At 40.9% G+C, this 13,647-nt stretch overlaps 1 protein-coding gene across 8 annotated transcripts in view; it reads left to right on the forward strand.

The window, feature by feature from the left end:
- The window catches only part of NCOA7 (nuclear receptor coactivator 7), a 160,333-nt gene that overhangs the window by 115,947 nt on the left and 30,739 nt on the right, over nt 1–13,647 (forward strand). For all 8 annotated transcript variants that reach the window (XM_059400659.1, XM_059400657.1, XM_059400655.1 and 5 more), the window contains one exon: nt 612–780. In XM_059400659.1, coding sequence (XP_059256642.1) covers nt 612–780 — 169 coding nt within the window. The remainder of the gene's footprint in view (nt 1–611; nt 781–13,647) is intronic.

The following is a 13,647-nucleotide window of genomic DNA, read 5'->3' on the forward strand; positions in this document are numbered from 1 at the left end:
GAACTTTTAAATCTAAAGGGGTTTGAAGTGTTTTTTAAGATAATTCAGTGCTGGGGCACCTGGGTGGCTCAGTGGGTTGGGCCACTGCCTTTGGCTCGGGTCATGATCTCAGGGTCCTGGGATCGAGCCCCGCATCGGGCTCTCTCCTCTGTGCTGAGCCTGCTTCTCTCTCTGCCTCTGCCTGCCTCTCTGCCTACTTGTGATCTTTGTCTGTCTCTCTCTCTCTGTTAAATAAATAAATAAAATCTTAAAAAAAAAAAAAAAAGATAATCCAGTGCTAAGCCAAATTGCCTTATGGTGTAAGTGGGTCCTCAGTGTCATTCCTTGAGAGGTATCCTTGTGAAGTGCCACATTGTATGGGTTTTTATGCTTATTCCCAGCATGTTGCATCTTACGTGATGCAGAACCAACCGAAACTGCACTTGTCCTTTTTGTGCTAAAGAAGGTCTGGAAAATGTGATTAGTTCTAATATGATGGTGTTTCTGTCATATACTTTGATTTTTTGTCACTAAGAGGGGATTGGGAACTGTTCTTTACTAGTTGAAAGGTTTTACTTTCACCAGTATTGTCAATATTGAGGAAGGTTTTTTTTTTCCCATGTGTGATTCAGATATGCTTCCTTCAAAAGAGGAGAAAAGCAAGACCCCACCCATGTTTCTGTGCATTAAAGTAGGAAAGCCAATGAGAAAATCCTTTGCCACTCAGAGCGCAGCCATGGTCCAGCAGTATGGCAAACGAAGAAAGCAGCCAGAGTACTGGTTTGCCGTTCCTCGGGAAAGGTAATTGGGTGCTGAAATGGAAAATGTTGGACTACTAGATTCTGACTGCACCTTGGTTTTTTATTTTAGCTCTTTAAATAGTTAATCTTATTTTTGAATAAGACATTTGTCTTAATTGTATCTTTTAGAATTTCTAGGAGGACTTTTTTGACTCGTTTTCTGCTAATGAGTGGCTTCAGTTTAGCAAATTTGAGGTCATCTGTGCTGAAACCCTTTTATGACTTCCTACACAGTTGAATTTTAAATGAAGGAAGATTTAGATATTCTTAAGTGCTGGTAATTGGAAGAGAATAAAAGACTACTGTGGAACAGATCAAAACCTCTCTAAGGGCAGGAGAGAGGCATGGGTGCAATTCTTGAAGTGCTTATTGTTCTAGGGAGCTAACGGTTGCTTTGGCCTTGAGGAGGGAGTCTCAGTGACTCAGCAGCTGAGACGACATGGGATCACCTGGCTGGGTCTGAGGGACTGTACCCTCTAGAAAGATTTGTATATTTAAAACTGCCAAAGAAGAAGTGTTACTGGTTATATGAGTCTAGGATGGTGGGCCCAGTGGTACAGAATTTTTTTAGTGGCACGTCATTAGGGACATCTTTATAATAGAAAATAGTTAGGAGATATTATTTTTAGGAAAAATTAAGTGTTTTCCTTTTGTATGTGTGGTAGAATAAAAATGTCTTTACAGAGGTCTTGCAGTTAGTTTTCAAAATTGTAAAACTCACATATCTTTCCTCTTTCTACCTAGTTGTTAACATTATCATCTGAGCAGACCTCTTGGCTAACAACCTGCCAAGAACTAATATACTCAGCAAACTTCCTTAGGCATGAACTGTTAATAAAGCAAAATTAAATTCCAAGCAAGGGCACACCTTCTGGTTGATGAGTATCCAGAATAATTCTCATCAAGGGAGTTGCCCTGTTTTAATAAATTATAGTTTAACCTGAAAAATAGTTAGTAGGATTTTAATTAATGAATTTGCCCATATCTGTTCCCTGTCTTAGATACAAAGCTGTGTTAACATGGACATTGACCAAAATTTTTGTTTATGTCTTATACTTTCCTACCCATGCCAGCAACTGCCACGGTGTTTCATGGAAACTTTCAGGATATTGGGGAGATTAAAAGGAAAATGAATGTCTTTTTTTATTTAGAAATGTTTAACAGAAGCAATGTTAAGTTTCGGAAGACCTGGTAAAATGAGAGTTCTAAAATCAAATTTCACAGTCAACAATTCCTTAGAGATTTGGGCCCACTCCTGATTTTTTAGATGAGGAAAACAAAGCACTGAAGCTTTCATCCATGTTGCTGGTGAGGTGGGCTTACAGAGTCAACCAGAAGAATCCCTTGTTATATGTATCACTTTTTCTTTGGGCACATGTATTATTTATAATATAAGGAAATTGTGGTTTTTAAATCTATTTTATTATCTTTAATGAAACCGTGCACACCAAGAACTTTTCTAGAATAATTATAGCAATCCCACCCATGCAGTTACTATATTACTGTCATTTTTTAACCCAGAACAAATCTGTAATGTTGAAATACTTCTCTTTGATCTCTTATACAGGTGGTTTTTGTGGGCTTTTAATATTTATTTATTTATTTATTTTGAGAGAGGTGGGTAGGGGCAGAGGGAAAAGGAGAGGAGCTCAAGCAGGCTCTACGCTAGGCATGAGCCCAAGGTGGGGCTCTGTCTCAGGACCCTGAGATTATGACCTGAGCCAGAATCAGAAGTCCCACACTCAGGGGCATCTGGGTGGCTCAGTCAGATGAGTGCCTGCCTTCGGCTCAGGTCATGATCCCAGGGTCCTGGGATTGAGCCCCGCATTGGGCTCCCTGCTCAGCCGGGAGTCTGCTTCTCCTTTTCCCTCTGCCTGCCATTCTGCCTACTTACACTCTCTCTCTGTCAAATAAATAAATAAAATCTTAAAAAAAAAAAAAAGAAAGAAAGAAAGAAGTCCCACACTCAACTGACTGAACCACCCCGGCACCCCTTGTGGCCTTTTTCAAGTAGGTCACTTCTTGAATTCCATTTTATTGTATTTTATAGTTTCTATGACTTGTGTCTTTGGCTAACCTGATAGACTTAGTTTTCTTTCTTAAAGTAATCATGCATTAACCAAGCATTTTCTGGGAGGCATTATATCTCACTGTGTTGTTGATGGATTTCTTTGTAGAGATGTTAGGAAATTTTTTTAAGATTTATTTATTTATTTATTTGACAGAGAAAGAGGGAGAGCACAAGCAGGGAGAGCAGCAGGCAGAAGGAAAGGGAGAAGCAGACTCCCCGCTGAGCAAAGGAGCCCGATGTGCGGCTCCATCCCAGGACCTGGGATTAGGACCTTGGCATCATGACCTGAGCCAAAGGCAGCCACTTAATAACTGAGTCCCCCAGGCACCCCGGAAATTTTTGTTTTAATTGCTCTTCCATACGTTTCCCTGTCTACCTACCCTACAGGAAGCCACATTTTAGTTAAGACTGGGAAAGATGGCGCAGTTCTATAGTTAATTCCCACCTAGAACTCCAAGTATAGAGTGAGAAATAAGAAAAGGTGGTTTTTATTTCCAGTTTATGAAAATCTTTTGGACTTCAGGCTCAACCAAGTCCTTGAGGAGCTAAGAACGTGACATGCAATGCTTTCCTTACCCGATGATCATTTCTTGATTCCCTTGGTATATCAAATGGAGCATTTCTACTTGCTTTTCTATTACTGGATCCCTGCATCCATTAGAGGTTCAGGAGCAGAGTGAAGTCCCCCTGGTAGTGGCTCCCTTTCAGGGTTAAAGTGTCCTCTCAAAGACCTTCCAGGTGTGGCGCCGTATTCTCACTGGAGGTCTCTCTCTCATTTCCTCCAGTGCATCGAAGCTTCTTGTCACAGGAGATAATATTCTCATGTCGACGTAGCTTCACAGGTGTGTTTCACTCTTCCTCTCTGTTGTTCCTGATATTTTTAAAACATATTTGTTCTTTCCCTTTTGTTATTATTACTAAGAAATTAACGCTACCAAAATATTTCCATCTTCACTTACAGCATGCCCTGTGGTTTCCAGGGTGCCACTGCCTAATGAATGGTCTCCCAAGTAAGAAAGTGGGGAGGGCAGGAGGCAGGGGAAGCAATCATATAGTTGCTCTTTAACATCTTTGCTGGGGTGTTCCCCCCTGCAATCCTTGTTACTCAATTCTAGATACAGAACTCCCTAACTACATAGTAACAGTTTTAAATTATCAGAAGATCTGACCACTGCGGATCCAGCAAAGCCAGTGGTTGGTTACCCGTTGCAGCCCCGTAAGGCTGCTACTTGAGACATGTGCGCATTGCCTGAGGACAAGGTGCCTGTCAGCTTGAAACCCTCCCTGCCTCGGTCGTCGGTCGTCGCAGCTTCCAGATGCACACACTTCTCTTCAGTCAGCAGAGGACAGTAGTCTGCTGGGGAGATCTGCTTTGTCTGGGGCCTGGGACATCCAGCCTTTTCCTCCTCTCACTCTTGATGCTAATTTAAACTTGAGAACCGTGGATGGTCTCACCTTCTATTAATCATCTAGTATAGGATTTCTCAGCCTTGGCACTGTGGACATTTTGAGCTGTTTAATTCTTTGAGCGGATGTACTTTGCATTATGGGTTATTTAGCAGCATCTGTGACCTCTACCTCCCCAGCTGACAACTGAGAGAGTCTTCAGACATCACCTGGGGGAGGAGTTGTCGGAGGGACAAATGAATCTCACGCTGAGAACCACTGGTCAAGTATGAGACCATGAGACCGGGCCCATACACCATTCAGAAACTGATTATGAACCATAATAGCCAAATAATTTAGGGCTTTGACTGCTTAAAACTTTGTTATACCCAGTCATGTTCACTGTAATTTACTGATCTGCCTATGCTCTGTTTCCTTTACTCGACCCTAATTTTTTACAGAGAATTTCATTAAAATTTTTTTAACTTAGTTATTAATCTATAGTTTTACATCTATAAAAACAAGACTGTTGCTCCTAAAGAAATAATTTATCTGGAAGGAAACCCGAAATTGATAGAATACAAAGGAGAAGGTCTGTGGTGTTGACAGGCATGTATTTTTGCCCCTTAGGACTCTGTACAAGTCTGTACTAGCAGCCGTCCTGGGTTTAAGAAGACAACCGTCTCATGCCCTGCCCTGGAGGGCATGTGGCGACTTGGGCTGCCCAGCTCTGGCTCGTGGAATAGTGAGTCACAAAATCAGGCAGTGATGAATGAGAATCCCTAGGAATAGTGTGCCTTAGAAAGAGGTACTTTATCCATTTGAAACATAGTCTCTTAATTTGGAAAATGGGTCACTGTGGAGCATTAAGTAGTTAGATCATGTCTGAATACTTATTGAATGCATAGGACCAGGCAGGTGTTGGGTTAGTTCTAGATAAATAAGATTGGGAGTCTACCTTTAGAAGCTTATGAAAAGCTCTTGAAATAGTTCGTAGTTCTTTTTAGAAACTTGAGAGGATTGTATTCCATAGATTTGGATACTGTTCTATGTGAAAAATGCAATTGTCTTTTTTCTTAATACTAAGAGATTATTTCTTTTTTAGTTTAATTTAATTTAATTTAATGAATTTATTTATTTACTTGACACAGAGAGAGAGACTACAAGCAGGCAGAGAGAGGAAGGGTAGCAGGCTCCCCGCTGAGCAGAGAGCTCGATGCAGGGCTCGATTCCAGGACCCTGGGATCATGACCTGATCCAAAGGCAGAGGCCTTAACCCACTGAGCTACCCAGGCGCCCCTATTTCTTTTTTCAGAAAGAGCCAATAATTCCTGCTCATATTGAAACAGCCTTTTTTTTTTTTTTAAGGTTTTATTTATTTATTTATTTGCTTGAGAGAGAGAGAGCATGAGAGAGGGAAGAAGGTCAGAAGGAGAAGCAGACTCCCTGCAGAGCTGGGAGCCCAATGTGGGACTCAATCCTCGGACTCCAGGATCAGGACCTGAGCCACAGGCAGTTGCTTAACCAATTAAGCCACCCAGGCACCCTTGAAACATCTTTTTATCCTGAATTCCTTATGATCTCTACCTGTGAAGTGTTTTAGAGTAATTGATTTCATATTATCCAGCTTTTAAAATAAGATGGAATTAAATGGCAGGAACTCTGTAGAATTTGCCAAGTCATCCATAAATGTTAAATCCAAACTGAATTAATTGGTTAGTGTGATTCGTGTAATAAGTAAGCTAACAAGAGAAATGAAAGGGAGAGCCTGTGGGTGTTTTAAAATTTTTTCATACTTGAAAATAATTATGCTACGGTAATCTTAGCTACACTTGAACATACAGGTATATTGTGGGGAGCAGAATTTATTTTGTAATCTGCTTTTTCCTGCACTTAATGTTATACACATTTTCTACATGAAATAGTATGTTATTATAGACATACGAACAGCATAGCACCCCTCATACATTCCCTGGATGATTTAATGATGCTCCTGCTTTGGATGTTAGGTGGTTCCAAATTTTTTTGCCATTAAAAGCAGTATTACATTAACCATCTTTATAAAATCCTTAAGATAGTCTTACCAATTCACGGGATATGTTTAGGGCTTGTGGAAGTGTGTGACAATTTGTATACCACCAGCATGAGTGTGCCCTTTTCTCCGTGTGATGGGAAATCTGTCATATGATTCTTTATCAGTTTGGTAACGAAGCAGATGCAGCTTTAAAATCGTTTTTGTTTTATTTTGTTTTAATGATTTTATTTATTTATTTGGCACAGAGAGAGCATAAGCAGGGGTTGCTGCTTATGCAGCACAGGCTCCACAGAGGGAGAGGGAGAAGAAACAGGCTCTCCACTGAGCAGGGAGCCCGATGTGGGGCTCGATCCCAGGACGCTGGGATCATGACGCTAGCCAAAGGCAGATGCTCAACCAACTGAGCCACCCAGGCGCCACTTTAAAATCATTTTTGTGGGCGCCTGGGTGGCTCAGTGGGTTAAGCCGCTGCCTTCGGCTCAGGTCATGATCTCAGGGTCCTGGGATCGAGTCCAGCATCAGGCTCTCTGCTCAGCGGGGAGCCTGCTTCCTCCTCTCTCTCTCTCTGCCTGCCTCTCCGACTACTTGTGATTTCTCTCTGTCAAATAAATAAATAAAATCTTTAAAAAATAAAATAAAATCATTTTTGTTTTGGGCTCCCTGCTCAGCAGGACTTGGGCCCCCTGCTCAGCGGGGGAATCTGCTTCTACCTCTTCCTGTGACCCCCCCCACCCCGATCATGCTTGATCTCTCTCTCTTATTTTCTCTCTCTCAAACGGGTAGATAAAATCTTCAAAAATAAATAAATTCATTTTGTTTTAAAGCTGAGTGCTTCATATATGATATTTGTTTATAATAGTAAGGTCAGTAGTGGCCTGAGGCTCTTTATTTAGTAATAAAAATTTATTTATACCTTGATGCACAAATGTATATATATATATATTTTTAAAGATTTTATTTATTTATTTGACAGAGAGAAATCACAAGTAGATGGAGAGGCAGGCAGAGAGAGAGAGAGGGAAGCAGGCTCCCTGCTGAGCAGAGAGCCCGATGCGGGACTCAATCCCAGGACCCTGAGATCATGACCCGAGCCGAAGGCAGCAGCTTAACCCACTGAGCCACCCAGGCACCCAATGTACAAATATATATTTAATAATTATTCTAAAATACCATGTTCTCTAATAAGCTTCTCATTAAGATCAGCAAGCACTTTGATTTATATAAGATACTTAGAGTTTGTGCCTGTCCACACTTAGAATAAACTCCTCAAGTACAAGTTAAGTTGATTCTATTTTAGAAAGCATGATATTTCCTTCTGTAATGTCAAGAGTAACTGATGCATTTTATAAAAGTTGAGTTGTTTAATTCTTTCAAAATTGAGAGCTCACAGGTAGCTGTCCTGTTAAAAGGTGCTATCCATGTTGTATGCACATTTCTCACATCCCATCTGTGGGCAGTAAGTACTACTGCCTGAGTTAGAGATTCATCTGGTCAAGTTCTGCATGGTCGCCTAGCCGAAAGCATGGAAGCAAGAGCAAGACCCCATTTTTAGCAGCAGTGCCTTTTCTTTAGGTCCGCATTTCCCTCAACTATAGTCAATGGAAACCCATCCCATGGCCAAGTAATAGGTGTTTTGTGGTTAAATATGGTCCATAGTCAGTGCTTATCTCTCTCTAGAATAGATTTATGTTTATAGTTGTTCTCTTAATAGGTTTTTATAGGAATTTCTTAGTTTAATTTTCTGCTACTTTTCCTGATATTGGGATAATAGAATATAGTTCATTTATTTTATCTCTACTTATATTTTAATTCTAGGAGATTACTTGGGTATTCATATATATAAAGATTAATATGCATTTAAAGACTTTATATGTGTGTGTGTTTAAAGACTTTTACATATATAGAGAGACTATATTAGTCTGATTTCCGTCAGTCTTAAAGTTTTTACTGTAGTACATAGAATTTGAGATTTATTTCCCTTTTTCCACATTTCAGAAGTAACAGCCACACATACAAAGGCCACATGTATAACCTCTTGGTCATCAAAGCTATGCTGTATGGTTAGGAGTGACTGGTTGGTGGCAGATCCTGGTCAGGATATACCTTTTAACTATCTGTGTGTCTTCTTCTCATCTTTCAGAAGGATTCACTCTTAGCTTTGGAATATTTAGAGTGAAGCTTGAAAGCTACCCATCCTGAGCTTTCCGTGATGTGCCATCTGTCTGAAATTGTATTCATTTTTAAACCATGAGTCCAAGCTTCTTTGGAGCCTGATAGAATTCTGGTGCATGAATCACAGCTTTATAAAGTGTATCAGATTATTGTGGTTGAACACATACTTTCAAATGATGTTCCAGTAGTACCTCCACCATCCGAAGCAGGATTGCCACTCCTAAGTCAAGGGCGGAATACGAGCTCAACATTCAGTTTCCCCAGCTTGGAGAGAGGACTAAGAGGGCAGGCGGAGTGCTCAGTGCCTGCCCCCTGAGCCCTTCCCCGGCATGGTACTCTGGGTGGTTATCTCACGTAAAACGCAGGAGTGCTTTGTGAGGTGTGTAGTGTTATTTTGCATTTTAGAAATGAGGGAAGTGGGACGTACTGGTTTTCAACACCTTGCTCAAACAGGCAAATATCAAATCCATTTGATTTCAGATTCCATTCTCCTAACTAGATCAGGCAGGCAGCTGAAACTGCCGTAATTATACCCTTTATGTAGACATCACTGAAACAGGGACGGGAGATACTGCAAACATTCAAGGTCGTTTCTTGACTAGCAAGGGAATGAAAATGTGTAGCATCCCCAGCTTGATTACTATCCTTGGGCCTTGCCGAAGTGCTCTCCCTCTGACTAGACGTGTTTCACTAATTATGTGGAGAGGAAGTGACTGATATTTTATGGGTGCTACTCCATGGGTGCCCCCTAATTGAACTGAGGTAGTCTAATGACAACGTTGTATAGAAATAAAGAGCTTGGCTATGGTGTCCTTTCTGTAATATTAGGTACCTTAACTTGGTTGCAAGCTGGTTCTAGCATTGGCTTATTATTAGAATCAACTTTTATGTGCTACGGTGGTTATCTGGCCCCGAACAAACAGAACACTACAATATTCCTTCCTCTGAAGCTCATGTCACAAGGTCTGGTGACTTTATTTTATGTGACGCCTCTGTGAACACAGTGCTTGAACCTAAACTACGGCTCCCCATTCTCTAGTTCCTCCCCTTAAAATCTATTTTGTTACCTTATGGCCAAAATAATCTTCTCAAAAGGTCTTTTGATCATGTCACATTGCCACAAAAAAATATCCTAAGCCTTTGGAACTAAAGTTTAAACCCCTGTTTGTCTGTTAAAGCTATTTACAGAATGGCCTACCTTCCTTACTTTTACTTTTTCTTCATTTGTCTGAATCTGTGACTTTACTAAGATTGGTCACTTTATGGGTTTTTGCCTGTGAGGTCTAGGACCTTTCTAGCTTGGCACCTTTTAAAAACACTGTATTCCTGAACTCGGGTAGTTCCTGTCTCTTCTCCAGCTGTGTAAATCCTTTGTTTCCCAGAATAGTGCCCCCACAGTGATATCGCCCTAGACTGGCAGTAACCATCTTTTCTCAACCCACATTTGACTGGTGAACAGCCCACAGACGCAGAGGCACTAGGGAGTGGGGGGAGTGGGGGAGCGGGGGAGCAGTTGAAGTCTGGCACCTTTTCCTCTTACAGGAGCAATCTCAGTTTCTAAATTCAGAAATATTGAGGACGAAAGCTTGTGAAGGAATGTGTTCTGTCGCATAGAGATGAAAGTATGTAGAGTTAACAAAGAACTCTTGGCTTAGATGGGTGGATGCCCAACTTAGCTTTGTAATAAAATCATCGAGGAGCCTTTAAACATACAGAGACCCAGATCCTTCCCTGAACATCCTGCAGCTTTGGATTTGGAATGGAATGCTAGAATCTGTGAGGTTTCCTCCATATTGTCATAAACAAAAGGAAATTATTATGTCCTTATTTTTACCCTCACTTTCTATATTGTTTGATACCATTGACCATCATCCAATTCTTTTTCTTTTTCCTTTTTTTTTTTTTTTTTATTTTATTTGACAGAAAGACAGCAAAGAGACACAAGTAGGGGGAGTGGGAAAGGGAGAAGCAGGCTTCCCGCAGAGCAGGGAGCCTGATGCGAGACTCGATCCCAGGACCCCAGGATCACAACCTGAGCTGAAGGCAGATACCCAACAACTGAGCCACCCAGGCACCTCCCATTATCCCTTTCTTGACACTCTCTTTTCTTCTGTCATTCCTTCCCAGTCCTTTCTTCTTCTGTTTCCTCATTCAGTGTTACCCCTTAAATACCCTATTTTCACTATCTATACAATTGCCTACACCTAATTAATTCTTCCTTATATGCCAGTCATGTCTAGTTATCTTCAGTGTAAAACTTCCTGCTGAGCCCCAAACACATATACACCTGATGGTTCTCAATATTTAGATCATCCAAGGATCAAACAAACTCAAGGCAGATCATACCCTACATGGGGGCTCTTATTTCTACTTTTGTCCCTGCCTCTATCCCCACAACTGCTACCACCAGCTACCCAGTCCCCAGGGCCAGAATGAGGACAGAATCTTGCTTCTCGTCTTCTTCCCACCCCAGTCCATTACTGCATCTAGCTTATTCTATCCACTTTGTATCACTAGGATCTCTAGCTCCCATTCTGCCCCTTCTGTGGACGTGGCTGAGTTTCAGTGGCAGGAAAGGTGAATACGACATACTGACCGGTGTGCTTGGGGTGTTCAGCTTTCCCTTCCCCTGTCCGGCTCCATTACCCATCTCCCCTACATACATTTATTAGTTCAAATGTCTCCTCTAAGAGACTTTCCCTCTCTAGTTTAGATGTAGTATACCCCCACCTCTGTCACAGTACTTCCTACATACACTCTTCTATGGGTGTGGACTACTTGGGGCTTTTGACACTGTGTCCTAAAAACAGTATAGGATCTAGTAGGTAATATACCATAAATGTTCATTGGATGGATGCATGAATAAATTAGCTTATAGTCTCATAGATAAAAATATTGAAATACCTTATTCTTTAAAACTAAAATAATGCACAGACTTTATATAATTAGAAAAATACAAAAAGGCAAGAAGAAAACTTTCAAATTTGTTACACCAAGCTAACTACAATTTATTTTTATTTTTGTAGACTTTTGGCCTTTTTTCTATGTATGAATGAATGTTATGATAGCATGTGTGTATCTGTCTGTATTGATAATTGTGGGTGTGCGTGTATGTGTGGGTATATGTGTATTTTGTAAACTGCTTTTATGTTAACACATCTTGCTTTGCCATTAAATGTTGGGCATGCATTTAGTTTGCATGCATTACTTTTGCGGTAACAGGCAAAATCATAAAAAAGAAAACTGATTCTCTAATTAAACTAGATTTATAAGGAAAAAATGCCCAAATCATAAGGACCATCATGAAGACTGAGCAAAGTGCACTCAAGAGCATTTCCCTTGAAGAAAGAAGCATAAATTAAAGGAATCAAAAACTAACCTACTTTTCTAGCTTGAAATCTTTAACCATGGTTAGTGCTGCATTTTCTGATCCAAAGTCATCATGTTTTTTTAGCAGGGTCAGGGCTAAATTGAAATCTTTAATAACTGTCAATGCCAGTAAGACCATAGTGTTAAATAGCCTTTAAAGTACTGTACTTTCTAGAACAGTTTAGGCCCTACGTAGCTAAACCAGATACACTTGAGAATATAAGCCCTGTGATTTTCAAGTATAACACATATCATACTGTATTCTTATTGTGATGTTTCAGGTAAAAGTGTTACTATTAAAGAAAGAAAGGGGGGGTCTCCAAAATAAACCCTAAAGGAACGATCTTCCTTTGTATTTAACACAAGTTGAAGTTCGGGAAACTCCTGTACAAGTACAGAATTATTAGTTACTGATGCCAGTATTTTTTTTTTAATGCTTTAAAATCATGCTTTAAAATGTTTTGCAGTGATACTGCTTCCTCTCATTCTTTTTCTGGTCACCTTACCTTTCATCTCATTAACTTAACGGTCTAGAAATTCATCATCCCCTTCCAGAAGCCCTATTAGGCAGCCACCCTTCAGTAATTTCAGTAACCAGCTTTGGCAAATGCCTCAAGTTAATCAGTGACTCTATAGCCAGATCCAAGTTCATGAAAAAATAAGCCCCTTCCGAGGAGCTCATCACTGTGGTGGCTGTGCTCTCTGCTGGAGGAGTGGACGCCCGCACTCTGGAGCATAGAGCGGGGCCTGTCTCCACTGCATGATAGTCGATGCCGATGGGGGCCGCACATACTGTTTGGGAGTAAGTATGCAGAAACAGTAATTAGTGCAAGCCTGGATGCCTGTAGGAGCCGGATGGAGGACTCGGGGGAGGGAGGCTGGGGTGCCAGTGTTAATGAGCTGCCCTAGGGAACAGCTGCTGTGTACCTGTGTCCCTCCAGCTGAATGCTCTGTGTGGGAATGTGAGCCTGGTGTTGCTTGATCTTCCCGTCTTTTTCAAAATAAATTGAAAGATGGATTATGTCTGTCAAATCTCTCCAATTTTTAAGTATTAGCCACTATTAACAAAGAGAAGTACAGATACTGAGTCCAAGGCTATGGCCTGCCAGCCGAAGGCCTCCAGCACTGACATTAATACAAACTTCTAGTTTCTACTTATTTTTAAGTGATCCTTTTTATCACTGTAATTATTGTTCTGATCAAGGATTCTCAAAAGAACTGTCCTATTATTTTTGGTGAACCAGGATGAAGCATATTTAGTTGGTAATTTATAAATAATTTTTTAAAAGATTTTATTTATAAGAGAGAGATTGAGAGAGCATGAGACGGGGGAGGGTCACAGGGAGAAGCCGACTTCCTGCTGAGCAGGGAACCCGACCCAGGACTCTATCCCAGGATCATGACCTGAGCCGAAGGCAGTTGCTTAACCAATTGAGCCACCCAAGCGTCCCAATAAATTACCTTTTTATAAACACACCAAGACCCTTTAACAGTGGGCATTATACCAGGGCATTACTAACCATTGCTTTCATTTAGAGTTGTAGAATACTGAATCTGAAAGGGACCTTTCAGGGCAAGGGAAATGACCTTTATTGTGCAAGGACCTTGGGTCAAGCCATTGATGTGGGTTTAAGAGGTGGTGGTTTCCTGGTAACAACCTCTCGAGGTCCAGAGTGCTTTGCCTTGTTGGGCGTCTGTGACTGTATGGAGCCTGGGAATGTTCTAGATTGAAGTGCACTGGAGTATCTTTAATTTATAATCAACAATACAAGTGAATGGTGGGACTTCATATACATGTATTTCCTTATTCTTTGAGTCACATTCTTACTCTTCAT

The sequence above is a fragment of the Mustela nigripes genome, chromosome 5 (assembly GCF_022355385.1).
Source record: "Mustela nigripes isolate SB6536 chromosome 5, MUSNIG.SB6536, whole genome shotgun sequence".
In the NCBI taxonomy this organism is placed as follows: domain Eukaryota; kingdom Metazoa; phylum Chordata; class Mammalia; order Carnivora; family Mustelidae; genus Mustela; species Mustela nigripes.